Here is a 27138-nt window from a genome sequence, read left to right on the forward strand (position 1 = left end):
CAAACAGAAAGGTGCTGCATTCATTTGTGCGATCGATTTCTAGCAGTTAGCCTTGGAATCGTTTTTTATTGCTTTGGAATGAGCAAGAAAACTCACTCACAGATAGTACATTTCGAAATGATGTCTTTTGCACAAAAGTTCGCGTATATGATGTGGCACATTGCCGAAGTTCCATTGTCAACGCGCACAATAGGATCGATTGAGAGACGCGCACAGAAAGGCCACACGTTTCATACGCCAAACGGTATTCTCCACCATCACCCGGGACTCAATGCTCAAGACGTGCACAATGTGTCACGCGAGAAACGTCCGCCGGCTAATAGCACGTTCGTTCTGCAGCACGACAAACTGAGAATATCGTTGGCGAGCAGTTCCACTTAAGCGTGAAGTGCAATTGCAGCTGCCTGGCACGCAGGATCCAGAAGGGCAGGTAAAGTTTTTCTTTTTTCTTTTTACTTAAGACGCACGTCCGCGCAACTGAATGGAATGCTTTAGAAATAAAGGCGGGCAATCGAGGAAGATTCATGTGAGCAAGTTCATTGTGCGAACTTTCAAGCTTCAAAAATTTATGAGACGTTGACAGTCTGCTTTCTACGTCTGCATTTTAGGTTCACCTTGCTGGTTTATAGGCTTTAGTGACGCCCAATAAGGAGCACTGGAAACTGCGTGTTCTGCCGGTGTGTCGTTCTCGTGGGACGCATCCCGATTTCGCGATCTCTACGAGAGGGAAACGTGCAAGGCATGGGTTCCTTACCTTGCGACTACGTACCATGGTATACGCAACTTTATCTCAGAAAGGTTGCTCTCGTGATTTTTGCCATGGCGCTTCCGTTAGCTGCTAACGTAAGTTGTTTTTACTCGTAAATACTTGACTACAGTATTGTATGCTTAACATGGATTGCACGCACCATGGCGACCATTCGACTATGGGGCCGGACACTCAATGACTGAACTGCTTTGTAATTTCCGGAACTATGCGTTGATTGAAAGAAACGTTGTCATTTAGGCGATCTGGTGTTTGAGAACAGGCATGATAACCGGATTGATATGTCGGTGCGTTGTTTTTCCCTACGCAGGGAAGTTTAGTTTTTGCAAAGACATGGCATCAATGAGAAGAGCGGCAAGCTGGCTTAACCGAAGTGACCTGAAATAACAAACATGACAAACAGTGCGTGCAAACACAGAGGGACAACAAGAGCGACGAAGACAAGCGCTCAAACAACCCTGCTCAAATAACAATGTTGATTTCCCCCTATGTCAGAACGCGCACGATAAGAAACTCTTTGACGCTCAAGGGGGGCTAAAATCGAACGATTCGTTGCTTAACTGTAAGAACTAGCATCTAGGAATGTCACATTTACTTGCAGACTGTTTTATCTCAGTCATATAAAGGCCACAGAGTGGTTTACGCTGCGAATGCGCGAATATAGTTTTTCTTCATTTGAAAGGTATTGACAGTTTGCATAGCAATTGCAGAGAAGAACCTTTCACGACTCTAGCTGATGGGAACATGCCAAAGTCATGAACGGGAAACCGCGCGACTTGTAACCGGATAATCGGCCCTGTTCACAGTCGCTGGGAACAGGGTGTTACAACGTGTCACCCTACAATGCGCTATAAGAGTGGCATACAGTCGGAATTTTGTGACAACGTTGAAAATAAATTTCTTAGCGAAATACAGTGTCTGATAGATTAATTCGTAGTAAATAGAAAAATGCTGAAAACCATTGAAGCACTGGATTTTCCAAAAAAATGTTTCTATGGTTGAATTGTCATAACAGGAGTTGCTATGAACGCGGTGCGGTAATAGAGCACCTCTTGCAAATGTCTATGCACAGCCTATATATAAAGAACACAAGCAAAACGGCATACTTTGCAATTTATGCGGTCAGAAAGAAGTCAATTGGCTAAGAAAAATGTGCAGGTTAGACGCCTTCTTTTTTTTGAACCATGAGAATGGGAGGCTTTCGATGTGATCGCTGGACGCTGATGCCTGACGTTGTTTGCTGCATAGTGCTTACCCACTCTTGCGGCTTTGCACTTCTTCGTTTCATCTGAGAGCTGCGCAAATCACGTGTCAGGATTGCAGGATAATTCACAGTCCTAGGTAAGTTCGCTGTACTAAAATGATTCCTGAGGCGAGCAGTGCGAAAATTAGAATAAATACAAAAGCAGAAGGAAGACGAACCCAGCGCTTCTCATGTCAAGAGTAGAATACCATATCGCGGAGCTAACCATCCTGTTGAAAGGATGTTTAGCAGGCTTAAACAAGGTGCTTGGATCCTCTCGAGGCTCAGCTTTGCTGCTCCTAGTTAGAACAGCTTATGAGAGCATGTCGCCCTCTTTTTAGTAAGTGGGCCACGCACCAGGGACGCTCTCTCTTCTGCTATATTCGAGGCCAGGTGACTTTTATTATACAACCTAATTACAACGTTATCGCTGTTTTTTATCCAGTGCCCGAGCGATGCTTGGAAGCACTACTTGGAAGCTTGGACTATCTTTTATCAGTACTCTGGCGTTTTCGGGCCGTTTTCAATGGAATAGCAGTCTTGTAATTGTCATACCAGATTTATTTCCAGCTATCGAGCTATCCCACCAAAAGTTGAGTTTCGATCTCTGAGATAGTGCAGCCTCGAAATATGGGCCGATCGCAGACTACCGCGTAAAACCTCGTCATGTAATGTCGCCCCACATATATCTTTAAAGCACACCGATTTGTCAAAAGAATGCTGAATATAACTTGACAGATTTTTCGATTTACTTTTTTTTCTTTGATTGAGCCATTGGTATGCGCCACTGGTGGTTTGACCCTTTTTTAGCCAACCATTCAAGATGGCCGGGGGTTATGTTACGCTGTGACACAGGACGTGCATAATTCCGAAATGTTGCTTGATGCGTGTCCCACTTTACTGTAAATACTCTTATCATCACCACTGTAACCTCAACAACTAGCATACATCGTTTGAGTTATTGTGACGTCGCTGCGTATGTATCCGTCTCAGACTGTGCATCCGCCTGACTTGGCGCTTGCATTTCGACATCGCTTGTGAACGATGCAATTCGGAAACACGGCAATATAGTTGTGACCTTCGGGGTGAATAAATATAAACATTCTACGAGGTTAAACGTTGGATGCTCTAAAAGTAAACAAAATTGTACGCATCGTAATTAGTTGAGAATCAGTTGATTAAGCCCTCTAATTAACCACCAGACAAGAATTATGCAAATACAACGCACCCACTAGAAGTTATGTGAAGCAAAGCCTTAGCAAAGCGGTTAATTGCACATATACTTGGTCAGCAGACAAGGAATATTTAGGCCAGTTCGCTGGTACTTTTTTTCAGCACACATATAACCTTTGCATGTATGTATGTCCACAAATATATCTACCGAGATAGTGACCGATGCAACACCCAGCAGCCAGGCAGACGTGCCCAACCAACACCACCTAGACAGCACAAGGCCTCTTCACTCCGATCCATGACGTCATGTCACCTGGCCCGACAGCCATAGAATCTAATGGGGATTCTCCCGAGTGGGCAACTGATTTTGACGTCACCGCTTTCATTATGCCAGCCTTCTCAATGGAAATTTCGGGCCAGGTAGCGTGACGTCATGGATCGGAGTAAACAGGCCATGTGCTGTCTAGGTGGTGTTGGACCAAGGCAGAAAGCTCGGCTAGTTGGTGTGTTATCATTAATCAAAAGATTAGCGCAAATAACAGGGACACAGACAGAGAAGACGACAGGACGAGCGCTAATGCGTTGATGTCACCAACCCAGTAAACTAGGCAAAGGAAGCCTCGCTTTATTGAGAAGTCATTGAACACAATCGCCCGTTCCTGTAAGAAATCCGGCGCTTTAGGCATTCCTGTGACCCAAAATTATATGCCCAGGTTTAAGGTGGGGGTTCGTTTTTTTTAATTACTAGAACATAGGTTACGCGTTGAAGCTAATTATGTAGAATGCTGCTATTCAATGGGACCGTTATTTCTCTCTCAGCAGAAAATGGACACTAATTTGAACCAAGCCGGTGAGTGAGACCTTTGTTCTTCAATACTGATTTCACAACGCAATCGAAATAGGCGGTTTTGTTTAACGACAAATATGGTCAAGCAGAGAATGAATAATATTTGTGCGTCCGCTGAAGCGAGACGATGAAAATAATTATGATGATTTGGGATTTCTTTTAATGAAAGTAACGCATAGCAAATTATCTGCAACTCCAGCGCCAGTAGAACCAGGCTTACGAGTTCGGGAGGGTGACGTAAGCCTTTGAAATACCACCTGCATAGCCTTCTCGTTTCAGGTGCTCTTTGTGTCATGCTCAGTCGAGAATTATTACATTATGGGAACTCACATAAACATCATATCATAAAAAGAGAAGCGGGCTAGCAATTGTATCTTGTGAAGGTCACGATTCCCACCTACTTAAAAAGGAGGTAAAGAAAATCCCGGCAGGATTGAACTTGCCTGACGTCTTTGCAAGCAATACATAACCTGTTGCGCATTACGATAAGAGACGCACTGCAGTCATTGATGACCGCAATCCTCGGCCACCATGCTCGACCTTGTAGAGACAGCGGTACCATTAATCAGCGTGAAAACGTGTTCAATCGCAAGACATAAGACGTCCCTGACCTGGAACGAACGTGCCACAGTGCAACAGTAGGAGGCGATACGTGCCGCACATTTCTTATCGTTGCCAACGAGGAGGCAGCGTGCGAAATCAACCATAAAAATTCTTTTATCTATTTATTTTGTCCTTTCTAATGAAAACTAGTGACATATAGTGCCCCCATAGAGGGAAGAGCCAAAGAAAGTTATCGCTTGAGAAAAAGAGAATGTGACATCCCAACAGATCACACGCACAGCACCAGCACTACAGATCAGAGTGCAGTTTCGTGGTTGAGATAAATTCTATTACAACATTGGGGTCCTCACAACGAGTTAAAACACGACATTACGCAAGCAATAAATCATCGAGTGCAGTTCGAGCAATATTAAGTTGGTGGAAGATGCTCCGCCGCACGCACCAACAACTGTTGAACGCTGGGCATTTCAACAGCAGGGGCTCAAGCGTTTCACTGCAGTGTCCACAAGTCGGGCACGAAGGACTCGGGGCACGTTCTTGATGGTGAAGGCCATGTGCTACACCAACGCATCCAATGCAATTTTCGCATTAGGGACCTATTGCGGTGGGTTGAAAGCGCGGGCACCAATTGGCGCAGAGTACGATGCCTTGGCGACATGTTCATCCGGGTGCGAGCGTTATATGTGGCGGCATATGAAGCAGTCGAGTGGCGTCCAGCTTGCCTGAGATGTTATGGGTCACGCCTCCAGAGCACCATCGTCCTCGTTTCCTGAAATACCGATGTGCCACAGTGCTCACTGAAACGTCAGTGTTCTTCGGTTAGATGAGATTCGATGGGCCACCTTGAAAACTTAACGTAAAAAAATGGAGTTGATGCTGGGCAAGCGGCTCATGAGCCCCGTCAGAAGTCACTTAAGATCCCAGCCTTAGGCAAGTTAGGATGTGAGACAATATACTCCAGCACCATACTGAAGTTTAAAAGTGCGCAAGACATCTTGGGCAAGCAGAGCGTTTGATTGTTCGTAACGTGGGAACATTGTTCGAAGTGCCACTTGATGACATTTCTTCAGATGATCCGTCACTCGGTGTGAAAAATTCATCAAAGGAGAAGCAATTGAACGCAACATTTGCCATTGTCAGTGCTTTCCCATTAGAATCACAAACTTAGAACCTAGACGAATAACTCGGCGGCTTCGTTTGTTTCATAGGTTCTATAACTCACCGCTCGGCAACTATATCATTCGTCGAGCTTAGCGCACACCATTCCACGCAAGTAATTTGAAAGCGATTACTTACCCGCTCCACGACCACACTTCAGTCAACCTTAGTTATTTTTTCGTGCGTATCTCGATAGGGTGGAATGACCTCCCACCTGACGGTGTGTACACGCACTAATCCCGCTCAATTCAAGCGCATAATTGAAGACTGTGTTTGGCTCAAGCCTACCCCTCGCGTAATACCTCTTCGATGCGGGGGGGAAGACGACGAAGTGCCTTCTTGGTAGAACGCGCTTCCGATGGGCTGCGCGAATTTTGGCCTTTTTCGGCAGTCTTTCGATCTTGTTTTCCTAGGCTTTGTGCTCAATCGACGACGGAACTCGAGAGGACCACGAGGATACCGCTTTCTCCGCAAGTGGGACCTTATTTCCTCCATTTTTGGACTTCGTGTGTTCAACGCAGCACGTAGCTGAGGCTACCGCGACCGACCGGGCCCGCGGCGTCCCCACCGGAGGATCGTTTGCCGCTCGTGGTCGCGCGGAAGTTGTGAATCATGGCTACTATGGAAGGAGCGACTACACCCGAGGAATCTTCGGTTCCAGGACAATGGTACGCTAGCGAAGGAGGAAGGTACGTGCCGCTAGAGAAGAGCGGACAGAAAACTGCGAAACAGCGAGCCCGGCAGAGGCAAGCAGGCAGGAAAATGGCGGCCAAGTCGATCGAGCGTCAGCATACACGCATTCCAGACGGCGCCGAGAAAATTGTTCTCCGACCACGTGGCGGCTTAGTTAAGCTTACCAAATATGGAACAGCATATCTGACTGACATCATCAAAATGTCGGCGTGGATTAACCCACGCGAAGAGAAGGAAGATATAATAACTCCAAATATGAAGCAGCACTCCGTTCTCGTCATCACTACGAGTGCGGAGAGGAAGCTGAAGTACGCGAGCGTGAAACACCTCATGTTCGACGGTGAACAAGTGGAGACTTTCGCCTACGTGGCCACCCCCGAGCACTGCGGAAAGGGAGTCATCCACGGGGTTCCACTCGGATACTCCATCGAAGAAATTCTGTACCGCCTAGACCGCAAGGATAACCCCGAGATTCGAGGCGTCCGCAGGCTGGGCAAAGATTCACAGTCGATCTTTATTCTCTTCAAGGAGAAAGAAGTGCCAAGGTGGATTTACCTTAACGGGGCACCGCACAGATGCCAGCTGTACCGCAAAAAATACGAAGTGTGTGTCGCCTGTGGCCGACTCGGGCATCGCGCTGACGTGTGCCCGGACCCGACGAACGTCAAGTGCCGTGGCTGCGGCCTCGAGAACCCGTCAAGTGACCACAGGTGTGAGCTGAAATGCCAGCTTTGCGGCAAAGACCACGCCCTAGGAGATCCCAAGTGCCGAGAACTCTTCCGCACTCCCTACGAAGTTAAGAAGCGACAGTGGGAGAAGATGGCACAAGCAACGACGACTGGTGGGGGACATCAGAGTCGACAACGCGAACCCAAAGGGGGCAAAGACTTCAAGTTTCGTGAGGACTCTTTCCCAAAACTGGAAGCAAATCAGAGCAGACCATCGCCGCCACCCAAAGGACGCTCCGGTTCCCGTGCCAGGAGCCAGTCCAGGGGGCGCTCCAGCTCAAGGGACCCTGCCAACCCATGGAGACGAGGTAGGAGCAAGGAGCGTAAGGGTGTGAATTTTGCAGGCAAGGTCTCCCAGGAAAATAATCAGAGGGATAAACGGGACGAGGAAATTGAGAAATTAAAAAAAATGGTCGAAAAATTAACGGGGATAGTCGATTCGCAACGGTCCGAAATCCAAAACTTAAAGAAATCACAGAGGCAGGCAACCCCTCCTCCGCAACAACCCATTAGACAGATGACCCCCCCAGCGGCACGTCAACAGCCGCAAGGAGAGGATAAGATGGTCACAGAGGCGTCCCTCCCGCCACCAACGAAACGCAAAATTCAAGACGCCGACCCTATTTAGGCTATAGAGAAAAGGGTCGAAAATTTGGAAAGGTTAGAGGCCAAGATGAATGAATTCATGAACCATATCAACATCCAAATTCAAGCTGTCCTCGGGGCAGTTCAGAAACAGGCCGAGGAATGCCAAAGGCTAAGGACTGAGATGGTCGCCATGAACGGGTGGCAACAGAATATGGAGCAGATCGTCACGCAACTGCAAAATGGCCAGGCGCGCAAATGAAAATCAAATCTGGCAGTGGAACTGTCGCGGCTTCCGGCGCAAGCGGTCGATTCTGCAACAGTACCTTCCGCTATTAGATGAGACTCCTTTGGCGATTGCCCTCCAGGAAACTGGAGGACCCGCAAAACTGTCAGGTTATCAGGCATTTCATAGTGGCAGGGGGGAGAAATCCTCGGTCACAACGCTCGTGAAAAGAAATATCGCGGCCATTGAACACGATTTAGAGTCGAGAGAGATCGAGAACGTGTTTGTCGAAATTCTAACCGGAAAACAGAAGGACCCTAGTTTATTCCTTCTAAATTTATACAGCTCACCCAGGCAAAGGAAGGTGAGGTTCAGGGCTCTGCTTCGCAAGGCCCTCAAAATTTCAAACAACCAGCCACTGTTGATAGTGGGGGACTTTAATGCACATCACCAGGAATGGGGGTACCCGCACCAAAGCCCGAAAGGCAGACAGCTGTGGGAAGATACGCATGACATAGGGCTCACTCTGCACACGGACCCTGAGAGTCCAACGAGGGTGGGCAATAGCGTTAGTAAAGATACATCTCCAGATCTGACATTCTCGAAAAACATTAAAGATCTAGAATGGCATAATTCGGATCAAAATTTTGGCAGCGACCACTACATAATTGTTTCCATACTGAAAGAAGGCCTTCAAACGCACAGGGTTCGCGCGCCGGCCGTCGTTGAATGGGATAAGTTTAGAGATATCAGGAGAGCGCAGGAACTGGGGCCCATCAGAAACATTGAGGAATGGACGACGGCACTCAAATCAGACGTTAAAGAGACGACAAAAACGCTCGAAGGGGATAACGCCCCAGAGATAGCGGACAGCCGTCTTCTGCATATGTGGGAAGCTAAGCAAAGCATGGAGCGTCGTCTCAAAAATCAGAAATGGAACCGCAACCTCAGAAGAAGGATTGCTAGGCATAATAAGGAAATCGAAGATTATACTTTTACATTATGCGAACAAAATTGGGCCAACAAGTGTGACGAAATGGAGGGGAGCATGAACCTCTCCAAGACGTGGAACATCCTCCGGCACTTGTTGGACCCCGCAAGCTCGAAAACTCAATCCGGTATAAGATTGGCAAAAGCTAGGCACGCGTTCGTAGGGAACGATGATTATTTCATGAAGAAATTAATTGAGACGTTCGTGGGGGAAACATCGCGAACTCCACTACCCGACTATGGTGGAGCGCCTAACGAGGCGTTGGACGCCCCCATCACAGAAGCGGAAGTGCGAGCAGAGATTGTAAGACTCCGAACGAAGTCGGCTCCGGGCCCTGACGGGGTAACGAACAAAATGCTCAGGAACTTAGACGATGATTCCATTAGTTATCTAACGACGTACATGCAGGAATGTTGGGAAAAAGGCGAGCTCCCACAACAGTGGAAGACGGCAAGCATTATTTTAATACCAAAACCCGGGAAGCCTCCGCAATTGGAAAACTTACGGCCAATTTCCTTAACTTCATGCGTGGGGAAATTGATGGAGCACGTCGTCCAGACCAGACTGATGGGCTTTATGGAGCAGGGCGATCTGTGGCCACATGAGATGGTCGGGTTCCGACCTCACTTGTGTATGCAGGACGTCATGCTCCAAATCAAACATGATATAATAGACTCAAGGTCTAAAGATGCAAAAGCAATTCTGGGACTGGACCTCACGAAGGCTTTTGACAACGTAAAGCATGAGGCGGTCCTGGAAGGGCTGAACAAGATTAATGTAGGTACCAGGACATATCGATACATCAGGGACTTTCTGACGGGAAGAACTGCTTGCATGAAGTTCCAAACGCTGGTATCCCCCACAATTGAGCTAGGGAGTAAGGGTACGCCCCAAGGATCAGTGCTGTCTCCCCTACTCTTCAACGTGGCTATGAGAGAACTCCCCGAGCAATTGGCAAAGCTCGAGGGATTAAAATTTAGTATATATGCGGATGATATCACCCTCTGGGTCAACCGGGGAAGTGATTCAGCCGTCGAAAGCCTGCTCCAGGCCGCCACCGACATCATAGTCGATTACGCGGCCGAGAGAGGCCTAGCATGCTCGCCGCAGAAATCAGAATTGTTCATATACAATCCGAAACACTTAAGGTGCAAGGCACCATCGGAGATCAAAATTAGTGTGGCGGGTAAAGAGGTACCATTAGTCGAGCAAATTAGAATCTTGGGCCTGATTCTCCAGTCACACGGCCACAATGGCGAGACCGTCAAGAGGCTGCAGAATCACGCAATACAGACCCTGAGCCTAATTAGGCGGGTGGCCAGCAAAGGCCGAGGGTTAAAGGAGAAAAATTTAATTAAACTAATACAGGCGTACATATTCAGCCGGGTGAGCTATGCAACGCCATATCTCGATTTGAAAGTGGTGGAAAGAGAAAAGATTGATTCTCTAATGAGAAAGTGCGTAAAACGAGCGCTGGGACTGCCCATGTGTACATCAACAGAGAGACTGATGGCTCTAGGAGTGCACAACACATGGGCAGAGCTGGCGGAAGCGGCGCGAACCTCTCAAATTGAGAGACTTAGCACCACGAGGACAGGAAGAGCCATATTGGCCAAAGTTGGAATAAATCCGGACAGAGGCCCCACCCAAAAGGTGGAAGTAGATAGGGAAGTTAGAAAAAATCTGATTATCCCCCCCCTGCCAAAAAACATGCACCCGGAACATAGCAAAGACAGGAGGCATAAACGAGCCGAAGCATTAAAAATTAGATTCGGTAATATCTCGGAACATGAGGTGGCCTATGTAGACGCGGCGGGAGGTAGCGGCAGTTTTACGGTGGCAACGGCCGTCAGCGGCCGGGGTACTCCCGTGACGGCTGTCACTCTGCGCGGGCGCAACATAGAAGTTGCCGAGGAAATTGCGATCGCATTAGCTTGCGCTGGAACGGACGCGAAATTTGTGATCAGTGACAGCAAAACTGCCATACAAAATTTTAGCAAGGGAAGGATCTCGCCCTTAGCGGCCAGAATCCTAGGCCAGAGAAAGCTAGATAGAAAAATTCAAATAATTTGGACTCCGGCGCACGAAGCCGTCCCCGGCAACGAGGCGGCCCACGAGCTGGCTCGAGATCTCTACCGCCGAGCCGCTACGGGGCCCCTCGATGACCGAGGGAGCGGAGAGCGCATGCTAAAATATGGGGAGATCACGCAGCATTATAGATTGGCTCGTAGACTGGTATCCCCGCCAGACCCAAAATTAAACAACACACAAGCAGTCGCGTGGAGACGACTACAAACTTATACATATCCGCACCCGGTTATGGCGAACCACATGTTCCCCGAGGCCAGGAGCGATAAATGTAATCTTTGTGGGGCGAGAGGGACCCTCGACCACATAATATGGGAATGTCCGTACTCTCCCGGGGGAATACACAAAATAGATAGTAGAGACGCCTGGGAGACCCTGCTGCGCAGCTCGGACTCTGAGCTCCAGCTCCGGCTCGTCCAACTGGCTGAAGAGGCTGCTGGGACCCAAGACCTCCCAGCCTGCATCTGAGGCGGCGGCACTCGCCCCCTACCCTGCGTGTCGGGGGGTGGGTAGATCACCTAATCCGTTGGACATTAAAGTTTATTCTATCTATCTATCTTCGATGCGGTATTTGAGGCGCTCAATAAAAAAAAAAAATATTTGTTATTTTTTAAGGGCAGTTTTTTGCCTCTTTCCGCCCCTTTCCGGGTGCTGGCTGCTGTATTTCGCAGCTGGCCAGTCTTGGATATAGTGCAGACCGGCACTGGATTCATTCATTCGTAGGGTTTAACATTACCAGACAGCTTTGGAGCTATGGAGACGGCGTTTTGGAGGGCTCCGAAATAATTTTGCTAACCTGGGGTTGTTTAGCGTACACCGAAATCTAAGTAAACAAAACGAATTACACGTGCGTTCTTGCATTTCACCTTATCTAATAGTCAGAAGTTAATTAGGCAATTTTCGCTAACTACTGCGTCATTTAGCATGTCTCGCGTGGCCTCTAGCGTTCGCCACCACTAACATAACGGCTCATGAGAAGCCATACTTCTATCTCGAAAAAGCTACTATACTTTGTGTTCAGATACGTTATATGACTTTTGCAGGTTGTGGCGAATTGGGGTCAAATGGAAGGATATACAACGGCAAGCCGATCTCCAACGAGAAGATGCCTTGGATAGTATGTGAAATTTCTGTTCTATATTATCGTTCCTATTCGTGAGATTTATACCCAGAGCACGCACTTGTACATAAGGTTAGGGCAGGTAAACATGCTTTGAGGCAAAAAAAAAAAGAAATAGCAAAATAACCTGGGAACGATGGGAGCTCGTCATCTTTGCTTTAAATGCAAATGACAAATACTGAAGGAAACAGTGTACTACGGAATGGTGGCAATGTGGCTAGCAAATTAGTTCTGCGGAATCCCTCAAGGTGGATGAAAGTTCGCGAAAGGAAAAAAAATTGTTCTCCATGCGACTGTAGCGCGAAGCTATATACAAATGAAATATATACAGATTTCTGAGAAAGAAATCTTCGCAGCTGAATAAAAATTCGCCTTGGTCTGAGGTTCGAACCCTGGACCAACAGCTAGTCGGGCGGTCGCTCTACCATCTGAGCTATCCGGGAGGCTAGCAGACCGCAGAGAGATGGTAAATTAATTGAAACCTCGAAGCACTAGGGCACTGACCATGACACATCAGTTCCGCGAAGTCAGGCAATAGAAAAGCTCATGAAAGGGGAGAAAATTGTCATCCACCTGACTGTAGCACGAAGCGACAAAGGAAACCAGCGCAGGTTGCTCAGTGACCTGCGACCTTCGTCAACCAGTCGAGTGAATGCTATTTCTTCCCCTTCGTAGCCACGTAGCTGCATTGAAATTGTGAAATTCACAAAAAGCTCTGTATAACAAACTCGTATTGTTATTTACATTGTGTCTGGAATAAATGAACCCCTTACAACGGCGTCCGTAACCGCCTGACTAGCCTGGCGTTATTTAGGTATTCATTCACACTTTTCACCTGACCTACCATGGCTTTCGACGTACCATGAACCGAAATACAGTAAAGAAAGAAGAAAGAATGGAAAATCTCGGTAAAAGGTGTCGCATAATACCCTCCTTATACCCCTTGTGCATTAAATTGCACTTTGCTTGCAATCCTTCGTCATAAACATCTCCGAAGCAACTACGTTAAATATTCGCACCGGATATGAAGTCAGATGTATGCATTGGTGTACGGAAGTGACTTAGTGAAGTTCTTGCCATCGGATTTCAAGAAAACTGACGTGAATGTGATCTAGACTGTTCTGATTTGATGTTCTGTTCTGCGATCTGACTGTTCTGATCTGATCTGTTCTGATCTAGACTGTTCGTGAATGTGATCTAGACTGTCGTTACGGAAGGCGTAACACCCATCGAATGCGTGGCCAGTGCTGCGATAACGACGTAAACATCAAGGATGCAGGCTGAACATGCCAGCCCATCACAACATGTGACATAATAATCTCTGTTTAAGCAAGGAAAGGTGTTTTTAACAAAAAAAAAGTAAACGAAAAACGTGGAGGCGGTTGCTTTGTCGACTGTCATGCAGATGTTAGTTTCAGAATCTAACCGCCATGTTTAGACAAAGTAGTGTTTGCATTGTGAATGTGCCACAAGGCAATGCCTAAGACACTCACGAATTTGCTCGGCCATAAGTCCCGTTGAAAAGCCTCAACGAAGCAATAATCGAGGTGAATATTTAAGAAATATATCAATTTACTGCTAAAAAGAACATTAATTTGTTCGATTATAGGGTGCGATTTTAGAAAAAAATTTCACCAAGATGTGACGTGCACGTTCCAAGAAAGGACCAAACCAAAATTGCACCAGTCAGAGCCGAAATTCGCCTCCCTCCGCTCCTCCTACCTCCTAGTCTCAAATTCAACTTTCCAATCTCGAAGTTGGAGCTTCTCCTCACTGGGGGTGCCATATGTTTACCATGGCCTTAAAACATCGCTGTCTCCTAATGTAATCCAGACGTTATGCTATCGTTTTAAAGAGAAGTTGCTGCCGAACGCTGTGGTCGCATGATGCATCGGCTTTGTCTTTTTTCGTGTGCTGTGGCCAAATTTTTGCCTCGACTCTTGGTTTTTGGACCACTGGTGCTGTAGGTGACCTGCTGTCGAGCGACACCTCTTCAGCGGAAATCGGACCTGTCATCTTAAGTTCATCGTCGATTATTCGAAACACCCGGATCCCCACGCCCTTGCCGCGCAACGCGGGCAGTGTGCGTCAGCGGTAGCAGCTGCAGCAGCCATGAGTCAAGACGGCGTCCTCGACAGCGTGGACCTAATTCCGGAAGAGATCCTCGATTGGCGCGAGAAATTTATTTACTCCGACACCAACAAGCTTTCGCCCACCTCGCCCAGCACCCTCAAAACCCCACCGCAAGTAAGCCACATTCTGCCTCGTCTTCCCCCACTTCCAGCTGCAGAATGCAAAATAATTCTTCGTGTACACGGTGGAGTCAACTGCGCCAGCATACATTCAGTCTCTCTCCGCGACATCGTCATCAAGTTGACTGTTCTCTCCACGGCTGCAACATCGCTAGATCGACTCCGGGCCAACGAGATTAACAAAACAGTCATCATAAGCATTCCCTGCATGGACAGGGCTTATCGCAATTTGAAGATCGCCACCCTCACCATCATCGGCAAGAGCTCCGAAGTCTCCACGCACGTGGCAGACCCCGAAAATTCGTGTAGGGGTATCATCATGCTGCCAGCCTCTCTGGTAGAAGGGAACGTGTTGGCTCAGCATCGAGTGTCGAATACAGCAATCAACATCCTAGCTGCTCGAAGAATGGGCTCTACAGACTCCATCCTGGTCACTTTCGAAGGCTCAAAGGTCCGCTTCTACATTCTACTACAAAGGTCCCCTTCTACTATCTCAGCACAGACCTCCGTTGCCAACCATATCGACAAGTGAAGGCGTGTACGAATTGCCGGCAGCTTGGCCATCGTGAAGACGCCTGCCCCAATGTGACCATATGTCTCTGCCCGAAATGGGGCACGCCAGATCCTCATCAGGACCACAGCTTCTCCCACTTGCATCATCTGCAACGGAAACTCGAGACTAGTTCCTCAGAGTGCAAATTCGTTATAAACCTCGGACATTGCCCCTGGCACCTCCACAGTCGAAATTGACACTTCTGGCCAGGAACACTGAACAGGCCCCCAATCAAGGCACTGGACAAGAGAAGCCTCCGCTAACTCCACGCAACGAGGAGAGACCGCCCATCAACCATACAAAGTGAGCTGGGCAGGAGTAGTCTCCCACAATAGCAGCTCCTCACAAGATGCTGTTAGCTCTCTCATCAAATACTTGCTAAACCAGAACGAAATGCTTAAAAAAGAAATCAAGTAGTTCAAAGCAATGCTCCACCCCCCCGCCCCCCCCCCCCCCCCCCATCAATATCACTGACACTGCTGCTGCTACTTCCAAACCACTGCCACAAACGCTTGCACCCCCACTCACACGTCCGCCGATCCTCCGACAGAACAAATGAACACTCTTGCATCCACGGAAGCCGCCACTCCAACGCTGCCTTCATCACAAACGCAGCCCCCACCCGCAAAAAGGAAGCATACCGACATAAGAGACACCAAAACACCATTGAAAACGCCATATTTGTCCTCACTGACCGCATGGACATCCTGAAAAACAAACTTGTGCCCCTTGAAAATCGGCTACAGAGCAAGCTTGATGCATTTATTTGTGAGGCATCTGCACAGTTTTGCCGGTTCCAAGAGCTAATCGACAGCTGGGGAAGACCCTCCGCGACGTCACAAGTTGCCATCCTTCAAAACGAGAATAATGATGAAGCCAGCCCACAGTCTAGTCATCTGGCAGTGGAACATTGGAACTGCGGGGGGGGGGGGGGGGAGGGGTTCCGCAACAAGCGCGCATGTCTAACACTTCATACAGAGTCTTAACGAGCTGCCTGACATTATAGCCTTGCAGGGCAGGAAACACACGGGAAAGTCACGCTACCTGAATACAACACAATTCAAGACCCTCACATAGAGAAGCCCAACACTGCCATACTTGCAAGACGACATCTTTCCGTTAAATAGGACACATTCAGCAGTACTGAAATTCCTCACGATTTCATCAAAATTCTACCTCAAAGCGAGAAACAACCCACGCTATGTGTGCTGAATGTTTATAGCCCTCCCTATGCTCGACAACACTGCTTTGAGCACATGTTTCCTCAGGCCAAAGCTAACGCCAATAAACAGCCGCTAGTCGTAACGGGCGACTTCAATGCCCCCCATCGACTGTGGGGCCATTCCGAATCCACTCCTACGGGAAGAGCTCTATGGCAGTACATACAAAATCAAGTTTTCACCATCTACAATGACTTTACTCTTCCTCCTCGGCTAGGAAACAGCGTCAGTGGGGATATATCCCCCGACCTCGCCCTAACTCACCGCATCACTCAGGCGACGTGGCAAAACCTCCAAAACAACTTAGGAAGCGACCATTACATCTTCGAACTCCATGTAGATTTTAAGCAGAGACCGCTAGCCACGAAACCACTAAGGCTTACCAATTTGACGGAATTAAGAAAATCTCGCTGCAACAGTAACGAAGAAACAATTACCGACATTTAGCAATGGACGAACGCCTTGCAGGCAGACGTAGAGGCCCATACCACCACTCTTCCGCTAGACGCACCTTTGGCTACAATTGATTCCAAGCTCCTACACATGTGGGTAGCGAAGTAAGCTTTACTCAGGAAATGGCTAACAGCACGGTACAATCACAAACTCCGAATAAAAATCGCCAAATTAGACTCTCAGATTCAACAATACGCTATAACATTGGCGGCAGAGCAATGGACGCAGGTTTGCGAAGGAGCGCATGGTAATCCCAGCACTATAAAGACCTGGCAATTGCTCCGGCACCTGCTTGACCCCACCACGTCTAGGACGCACAATAAGCACCAGATGAGTAAACTACTGCATGAACATGCAGCCGACCTGCCGACCATGTTCAGCAACCTGGCCTCCAAACATATGCTACCTCCTACGCAAATACCCATGCCCGAATATGCTGGTGAACCTAATGAGGAGCTTTGCAGTCCCATCACAGAAACGGTGGTTCTACATGTCCTCAATCAAGTGCGAACCACCACGGCACCAGGCCCAGACTCTGTGACCAATAAAGCACTTCGCAACCTCGATGAGCAATCCATACGCAAACTCACCGAGTATTACAACCACTGTCTCGAAGACGGGTATATACCCCAACAATGGAAAGGATCCGAAGTGATCTTCATTCCAAAGGCGATTAAGCCGATTCACATTGATAACTTCCGTCCAATTTCTCTGACTTCATGCGTAGGGAAGGTCTTGGAGCACGTAATCCACCTACGCCTCTCCAAATACATCGACCATAATCCCTTGTTCCCTTAGAAAATGACTGGCTTTCGAAAATCTCTTTCTTGTCAGGATGTCATGCCAAGGCTCAAAGAAGACGTAATCGAACCGAGCGACGCACGTGACACACAGAAGCGTTGATCGGCCTCGACCTGAACGGCGCCTTCAATAAGGTGTCCCACTCGGCCATACTACGCGAACTTAGCAGTAGAAATTGCGGGGAGCGAATCTATCGCTATATACGCAGCTTCCTCGCGAAGCGCACTGCGACCCTACGATTAGGCAGCGAACAACCTGGCCAAATAAATTTAGGAAGCACTGGCACACCCCAAGGGGCCGTACTTTCCCCCCTTTTCTTCAATTTGGCTATGCGACCTTTAGCTTACACTCTCACGAAGATTCCTGCCCTCCGATTCACACTGTACGCGGACGATATTACGCTGTGGATGACCGGAGGTTCTGACGGGCACATCCAAGACACCATCCAAGCAGCAATTGATAATGTTGAACAAATAGTTCACGAGTTGAATCTCAGGTGCTCCCCCACCAAATCACAGCTTCTCCTTCTGCGCCCCACGACACGCTTCAGGACTTCACCCCGAATATCCAACTCACGATTGAAGGGTACCCTATAGCCCAAGTCGACAGGATAAGGGTCCTAGGATTACACTTCCAACGCAACCTAGCAAATCAGCATACCTTTCAAGCCCTACAAACAACGGTAGATAATACGCTCCGCCTGATAGGTAGGATCTCCAACAAACACGGAGGGCTTCGAGGGAAGGAGCTAATTCAGGTAATTAATGGTTTTGTCTTAAGGAAAATCACCTTCGCACTACCGTATATCTCACTCTCTAGGCAGGAAGAGGATACTGTGAATTGGTTGATCCGCTAGATACACAAAGTCGCTCTTGGTGTTACAATTAGAGGATCCACACAAAGGGTGACGGCCACGGCGACACTAAACACCCTTCAAGAATTAACCGAAGCACATCTATCATCGCAATACCACAGACTCACCACCACTAAAGCTGGACGTGAGACCCTGAGACAACTTCACCATGCTCCACCATTTAACGAGAGCAAGCGACATCAACTTCCTCCGAACATACACGGCCGATACCACATCCAGCCCCTACCCAGAAACATGCACCCCGAATTCCACGTCAAACGCCGCAAACTTCGAGCCAAGGCGCTACAACGCAGCTATGGACAGGCTGAAGGAGTCTACTATGTGGACGCTGCAGCTTACACCTCTAAACATCGTTATGCTCTAGAGGTCGTAGCCAACCAGGGCTACACTGCTCAGCATCAGTCAAGATCGCCTCGGCAGGTGACGCGGAAGAGGCCGCCATTGCACTCGCATCGGGGCTACCCGATTACGACGTCATTAGTGGCTCTAAGACTGCTATCCGGAACTTCAGTAACGGCTACATTAATAACCTCGCGCACTCTCTACATGTCGCTCACCCACCAGAAAACGACATCGCTCTCGTATGGACTCCAGCACATCAAGGACTCCACGGCAACGAAATGGCTCATGGCGCTGCACGAGAATTCGCGGACCGAGTGGCCGCAAATATGGGCCTAACTCTAGGACCCAATGAGTCCCAACAACACATCAATAAAGAGACACTCGTCATATTCCATGAAATTTGCACACATGACAGACACCAACGCCTAATGTATCCACCCCTCCCTGCGCCTAGAATGCGCCAGAGAGAAATACTGGGGCGTCAACTACAAACTCGCACTTTTCTTACCCCGCGCACTTTGCACGTATTATTTCCCGCCACATACCCGACACTCAAGTGCCGCTTTCGCCCGGTCCAGATAGCACATCTCTCCCATATCTTGTGGCAGTTCCCCATCAAAACTACCCCCCGCACACTCAAACCATTAATTAGTAGCGAGGAGCTGTGGGGGACTGCCTGCGCAGCTCCGAGCCCACCCTACAGGACCGAGTCCTGAGGTGGGCTGAGGAGGTAGCGGAGGCCTACCACGACTGGTAGATGGACGTCTAGCCACATAATGTGGTGACGGACGCCTGCTGGGACTGGAGCACTTACACCTGCCTCTCTCCCCCGCCCCTCCCCTCTCCTCTCTTAAGAAGGGGAAAAAGTTCATTCTTTCATTCATCATATTTTTTTTTTACTTTTGGCCGTGAGAAGTCCGGTGAGTGTTAGAATAAAGTTATAGCTGTATACACGAGCGATCAACAGCGGTACAATAAAAAACTGGCAGTGGCTTAGCTCGGCTGTGCCAGGATATACGTAGCGAAGCCTAAGGCATAGCATCGTTAGCCTTGGTTAATCTTGATTTCAAGTCCAGGTTAGTCTGGTTGTCTGGCTATGTTGCGGCGTTTAGCCAATCGTTCGGCGCGCTGTTCGTCTGTTTCCTGGGAGATTCGTTTCCTCTTCATCTTGTTCCTAGTCAATTCCAGGCCTCCTCCTGCTTATAAGAATTGTAGCCGTCCATACTGCCGCCTAAACTGTGGTTGCGGCGCACGCGAGCTCTCCTTTTCAATCCTCCGACATGTTATCAGGCATGCGACGCAGCTGGCGAAGCGAGCGGAGGCGAGCGCAACGACGAGGAAGGCGGTGTGATGTCATACCAAACGGCGGGTCGGAAAGGCGCGGCACTGCGCAGCGGTGCTACAATTGGCGCATGCGCAGTAGTGAAAAGGAAGCGAGAGAGAGAGAGAAATATCCGCGGCGAAGGGCGAGTTGTGACGTCATGTGCCTCGTCGGTGCACCGCCTTGGCGAAATCGCAAGTTCGCGGCCGGTAAAGCTTTCTTTAAAAGTGGAGCCAACAGTTTGACAAGGTGACTTGTCTTTGTCAGAGCAACAGCCACTTAGACAAGAGGTATATGTCATGCTTATGATCGGTGGTCGGCAAAACATAAGGTGACTGGCGTTGTGCTACTAAATATGGCTCGCTAAAACACAATAAACCCTTTATTCGTATTGCTTCCAAATTTGCGGTGTAAGGGTAACTACCAATGTTATTGGAAATAAAAAGTTTGTACTAAAGTGATTACAGAACGGAAAGCTGGTTCCACAGTCTTGAGCAATTTTAGCACTCATGCAGGGTACATACGTAGATTTTTCTATTCGCTGATGAATTCCATGGCAAATCAAATTGCCGCTTTTTTCACAGCTCTATGCGTTTCATTTGTGTTGCCTCTAACATCTCGTGTGTTCAGGTCGGTAGATTCAGAATTTTTTCTTATCGTCGTCTGATTTACAACGCATAAATAAATCACGAAATCTTCTTGTTGTCCGAGTCGCTAAACCATCGGTAGGCAGAATGAACGGAAGGGACTCAAGCTCACTCAGAAAATATATTGTTTTACTTAGGAATCACTCGTACTGGGACACACCAAAATACTACTCAGCCCGTGCTCATTCATACTGAGACTCATCAGACTTTTACTAAACTCGCTCAGGCTGAGGCTCATTAAGACCAAAGTACCACAATGAAACTCAGACAGGCCCGCTTAAACTCACGAACTTTCACTCGGGCGCACTGAGATTGACCTAATTACCGACAAATTCATCCTAACAGAAACATGGGAAGAGACTCCTTTGAATCTCATGGAGACGTCCACTGACTCATTTGAATAAACTCACAGGCTTATAACTCACACGAATTGTCAGCTCACTAAAATGATCGCTGATGCAAAGCTCCCTTCAAAATCACGTTCACACTGACATTTACAGACATGCACTGCCACGCATCGATTTGCCCCGCCTTTTGCTCACACACACACGTAGTCGTTCTCGCTCATAATAACGTCCATTCACACTCGCCGGCGCTCACTAATTGTCAAACAAGGGTGTCCAACTAAAAAGAAAAATATCCGAGGACACCTAAGCACTTCTTATGAGTAGTGAATGCAAAAATATTCATTTCCAATTGAACGGCGCTGATGCCCTCTCCCCTCACACAGCACCTGTCGAGCTATAGTGCCATAGTAGATGTTGCCTTTCGAACGCTCTGGTAGGTTCTGCTCCGTCGAGGAGTGTTGAGAGTGAAAGCGCGGATGACGTGGCGTCGTGGCGATCCCCTCTCCCCTCACGTCACACTTGGGCCGCGAGAGCAGCAGCAGGTGTTCCATTTCGACCATTTTTCCAGGCTCTGCTCCGTCGAGGAGTGTTGAGAGTGAGAGCGAAGATGACGTGGCGTCGAGGCGATGCCCTCTCCCCTCAAGCCACACTTGGCCCGCTAGAGCAGTAGTAGGTGTTCCCTTTCGCCCGCTCAGCTCCGTGGAGCTGCGCTCGTGACGTGGCGTCGCAGCCAATGGCAATGACATTGCAAGTGCCGTTTCATGGCTACAGAGGACAGATGCCGGCTTTCTCGCTCATTGGGCCAGTTAACACTTTCGCGCGAAATAATGACGGTGAGGTTCGCGTTCAGTGCGCTCTCATTCATTTTCGGTTCAGTTCTGTGCCGTAGAAATTATATATATATATAACGTAATTCGGTTCAGCGCAGGACAGCTTATCTATCCTCACGGCGCGACGTTCCTAAATGCAAGCGGAAGTTTTTGAATGAATGAACGGTTTCTTTTCTGTAGATACATACAGAAAAACGAAGCGAAGCTACAGGCCATTGAGCCTGACTGGATTTCGCTACGAGGCGACACGACCTAAGTGGCATCAGAGCACACAAGAAGAAAATTTAGGAAACAGTGCTGTTCAATGCACCATGACAGAAATAAAAGTAGGAGCGAAAATTTATAAACATACACAATAGAAAAGTATATTGGCAACATCTCTGTGTGCGACATATACATACAAAAGAAAAGTAATAATAGAAAAAAAGAAAAACGAGGCTTAAAAGCCAGAAGATCTGAGCACTTGGAAACATTATATACATGATTTGCATGAGTTTACATGAGTTTATTATTATTATTATTATTATTAGATATGGAAACATACAAACATACAATGGATACAGGGAGGGAAGAAGCTGACAACTGCCACGGAGAGGGGCACAACGCCTGCCCACTCTTTTGGGAGGAAGGAATGAAAAGAGGAGGAGAAAAAGATGGGCGAAAAAGGAATGGGAAAGGAATAGGGTAATAAATGACAAAGACACGGACAGAAGAAAGTAGGAACACGGAAAATGTTTTTTAATTAAACGAGAGGCCTAATCAGTTTTCTGTATGAAAGTTAGCAAGAGTCTATAGGCCTGGTCGCGTTGAGCAGCACTCCCTCTCGTAAACAAGCAATCCTCAAGGGTCGTACACTTGAGTGAAATCAGTACATATTCCTTAATTAATAGTCACGTTGTGTGACGAATGTCGTACCCTCCAATATAAAGCGTTACAAGTGTCTCACAGGAGCCACAGGACGTACACGACGGACTGTCCACAGATCCTTGAATATTCAAGCGTTCGCGTAACAATACAGAACCACTCCTTAATTTCCCTAACAGTGCTCTGGCACGAATGAGGCAAGCCACGACCACGAACACGGGGAGGGAATGAGCTGTATGCAACACGGTGGTCTAGGTACGGCTTTAGGAGGTACTGGCGGCTTAACATACGGGCGTTGTCAATCATACAAGAAATTTCTGGGCAGTCACTCGCGTTGTGAGCATAAGTTGGAGCGAGGCAATCAGCCTCTTGTTGTGCCATACCAAGCGGCGACCACGTGGCGACCACGTGGCGACCACGAGGCGACTGGAGCTGCCATACTACATGCACCACGTGGCTACAGCGAGGCGACGGGAGCTCCCGCTTCTCCGCGGTGAATCAAGAATTCCACACGGGAGGCGACTTCAACAAGCGCCCAGCTATCTCCGCAGGCACCCAGCCATCTCCGCCACGAATCAAGAATTCGACGCTGGCGACGTCATCACCCTGCCCCGCCGGGTTCCTGCTGACGAGAACTCGCTCAAACTGGTTCCTGCGGACGAGGGGTCGCCGAAGGGGTTTAAGGGAGAATCGGCCCATTGTGTGAGGAGAGGGTCGCGTCCAGCCGCCCAGTCGGTCTGATGCGCTCTTACTGCTACCTGTACGCTATCATCCAATATCTGTAAATATTGTATGAAGTTTTTCGTTTCTTCTTCGTCTGCGGAAAGAGTCCGTCTTTCGTCCTCCACCCCGAAGCCACAACACTCTACATTGCCAGCAATACTCGCGCTTATTTATTTTTATTTATTTATACATACTGCAGCCCCTTTGTGGGGCTGTTGCAGGAGTGGGTTAGACAAAAATAAGTCATACAAAAAAACAAGTAAACAATAACATATTAACACATTATTATCGAGGCGAGAAGCACGGCGCGCCGCTGCCTGGGACCGCTGACAATTGTTCACCCGCTTGGCGCACACCCCACGGGCCCATACTAAGGGCATTCATCTCGGAGCTTGCTAAAGCGTTGGCGTAAAAGACGTTAATTAAAAAGGCGGCATGTACCCAGTGCCCTTGTGGCACAGCCTGCTAAAGCGTCGGGTTGCTGTCCATGAGGAGTCTTGGTGACGTGAGTTCGACACCGCCCAGCGTCGGATAAATTTGAGGATCTTTCTGGCCGTTGTACGTAGAGCGGCACATTCCCGTTGGCACATGCCTAGCAACGCAAGTTGGCGTGAAACATGGCAGCTACATATACTGGTACATATCCAATGATCCAAGTCGGCATCAAAGATGTTCATTGAAGAGAACACACAGATCGAGTGGCACATACCCGCTGCTCCAAGGTGGAGTCAAGTGTCTTATTGAACAGCGGCACCTGACCAGTCACGCGTCTACATGACCTATGTAGGCGCGAAAGTGGTTCCTTGAAGAGCGGCACGCATGTGCGCATTACCACATATTCAGTTACCCAAGCTGATCCGACGGCTGGCTTTCAATCGTGTTCCCTCAACACAACAGTACGATACGCTACCAATTTTGCCATGAACTACCCGTAACCCAGATAGGTGGGAAAGCGGTTAGAGAAAAACATACACAGCCCCGGGAAGTACGTGAATTACGCTCGGAATGACAATGCAATAAAATCCAAAAAGTAAAGTGAATGCTCACTCGATTATATAAGCTTTTGCTCACACTCTGTGACAGGCTCGCCAAGATTGCAGCGCGAGAGAAGTAGTACGTGCGTCAATTCAGCGTGAAAACACCAAAGTAACTAGATGCCCAACCTAACTATAATACACGAAAGCAATGCTGAAAATCCGAAAACACTAAACGACTCAGGTCTTGCTCGCCTCACAGCATCGAAAGATAGCACTGGACACCGATCATTTCAAGGTCCGCCGTTGTCTCATATGTGGAACATGATTGCCAACTCGAATACAAATTTACTCAAGTGTAGACGCGCATGAAGCACGGCAAGTGAGCACCCGCTATATCGACATCGACATCAGTCGCAGTGTAAGCGAGTGCCCCATCCGCACTAGGTAACAGCCCCCAAGTCATGTTTGAGCAGCATGCGGGTGTAGTACTGAACAGGAAGAATAACGAATAACTCAATAGATACCACTCGGGCATTGGGCGTTGATATCGCCTGCTTCTCGCGACGCCGGCGGAGCCGTATGTTCTGGGCTTGTGTGACCTTCATGCCAAAGCGGTAGGGGAAAACGCAAGCTACGCTCTAACGGCACGGAATGCTTCACCCTCGCCTGCGAAGCTTCCCACATTTCCCTTCTAAACTGCCTGTATCGAGCCGCAGAGGCGCGAAGAGCGGACACAGGTTTAGGAGGGAAATGGGATGCCCAGGACATAGAGGAGGTGCAAGTATGGCGCCGTATATCTAGACTGAACGGTGGTGATGCTTGATTTGCCCGCGCTGCGATGGCTTCGGACTGGCACTATGCAGGGGCGTACGTGCCGAATGTGCGTGAGCGCGTGAGGGAAAGAGGAAGTGCGATTACCTTGAGGATGTAACGTTGATCGAAGTGTAGTGCTGCCAACAACGCAGCGCCCACGTGATTCCATGAGCACCGCTTTGTGAAACATTTCAGTTCGCCGTAGTCTCCACAATTCTGGCAAAGTATTTTTTAGAAATTGAATTTACGTGGGAGAAATAATCAGAACTCACTCAGACTCACTAAAAAATTTAATCGTTGCTAAATTCTTTTACTCAGCCGGGTTCACTAAGGGTCAGACTCACCAGAATTCTGCTCAGCGGCACTCACTAAGCCCAGAACTCACAGGTGAGTTTGAGTCTGAGTGAGTCGACTCACGAGTGAGTTTTGCTGACTGACGCGCTAAACTAATAGACGATGCCTGAAAAGTCATACGATGCGTCAGTATTTCTTAAACTAAGCGAAATTTGCCTCTACAATCCTGAAAATTAGTTAATCGCAGAAATGAGAGAATAACGGACACCTACCACCAGGAAGAAAAGGCAAGCAGGCGTTAACCGGGGTCGTGCTCGGTTGGTTACCCTACTCGTGAGGAGATAAGAAGCTGAGAAGGAGAGTCGGTGTGCGCACGCACGCACATGAATGTTCACTCACGTACAGTCACAAGCGGTCGACAACCCATTCGTATTCAAGACGCGCATTAACGTCTTGTTGGCCTCTTGAATGCGCACCAGATTGCTTCGGCCAAGGTCCCACGATATTTTGAATCCGACAAGGGTCCGTAGTCTGAATGGTTACATGTACACAGAGCACGTCGTTTAGAATGGAAACGTGGAAAATGGACACAGAATTTGCTGTATATTTTCGTCACACCCGCAAGAATGGCATGTGGCACTATTAGGTGTTAGGACATGTCCCCGAAACTCTGTACTTAAGATTAGGAGAGAACAGTGATGCTGGGCAGGTCGTGCAAATGATCCTTGCTCAGTCTCACACCATTTCACTAACAAGCATATGTTGTAGATCATTAGAAGATACCATATAGCCCACCATCAAAATATTTCTAAGAAAACACGATTTAGTCTTTAGCAATAAGCATGGTGTTCTTCGTGATAGTTCTTGTGAAACTCAACTGTTCGAACCGGTAACTGATCTCCACGAGGCCGTTAATGGTGCAATAAATTAAAATAATGCTATGTCCATTCATTTTCGAAAAACATTTGTGATTACGCAGATTCGATCACAAATGGAGGTAATAAAACAGTACAGTTAAAAAAAACAGTACAAATATAAATGGATAGTTAATTTTTTAAACAACCGAGGCCAATCAGTCTGTGTGGAATAGTACTCGTCTTCCCTTTCGCATGTAAAATCTAGTGTAGCGCAGGGCTGGGGCCTGGGTGCAACCTTATTTCTAATCTATAATAAGGACACAGGAAAGACTATCTTCTATTATGACGTTATTCGCAGGCCACCGTATTAGATGCAGGTGAATTAGTAGCACCGAAAATAATTCATTACATTTAGACCTCGACAAGCTCGCATTTTGGTGTCGCCAGTGGCCAATGAAAATTAACATTCCTTAAACTAAGGCCATGACGTTGACGAGAGCACATAACCCAGGAGAGAGCTGTCAATTGAAGAAATGCATGTTGAAATGAAATCCACGCCTAAGTATCTCGGAGTTCATTTATCGCTTGATTTTCCTTGGAACAAGGAAGCTAATACCAAAACCAGTAAGACATCTGAAACATTCGCTTCATGAAACCCAACATGGCCAACTCTACCACTTAACTATTAGCATAAACTGCGCTTCTGCGGTGTAAGGTAGAATACGCCTCCATCATTTCGAATCCGCATCAAACCTATCTGGTCGATAAACCAAAACTAATACACAATA

The 27138-nt window shown here is 48.0% G+C and overlaps 1 protein-coding gene across 1 annotated transcript in view; it reads left to right on the forward strand.

The window, feature by feature from the left end:
• The first annotated feature begins 443 nt into the window (after nucleotides 1–443).
• The window catches only part of LOC140212795 (chymotrypsinogen A-like), a 63101-nt gene continuing 36406 nt past the window's right edge, over nucleotides 444–27138 (forward strand). Inside the window, exons 1-3 of the mRNA XM_055062223.2 lie at nucleotides 444–843; nucleotides 4005–4032; nucleotides 12106–12179. Of these exons, the coding sequence (XP_054918198.1) occupies nucleotides 742–843; nucleotides 4005–4032; nucleotides 12106–12179 (204 nt within the window). The 5' untranslated portion in view covers nucleotides 444–741. The remainder of the gene's footprint in view (nucleotides 844–4004; nucleotides 4033–12105; nucleotides 12180–27138) is intronic.

Source organism: Dermacentor andersoni, chromosome 10 (genome assembly GCF_023375885.2).
Source record: "Dermacentor andersoni chromosome 10, qqDerAnde1_hic_scaffold, whole genome shotgun sequence".
Classification (NCBI taxonomy): domain Eukaryota; kingdom Metazoa; phylum Arthropoda; class Arachnida; order Ixodida; family Ixodidae; genus Dermacentor; species Dermacentor andersoni.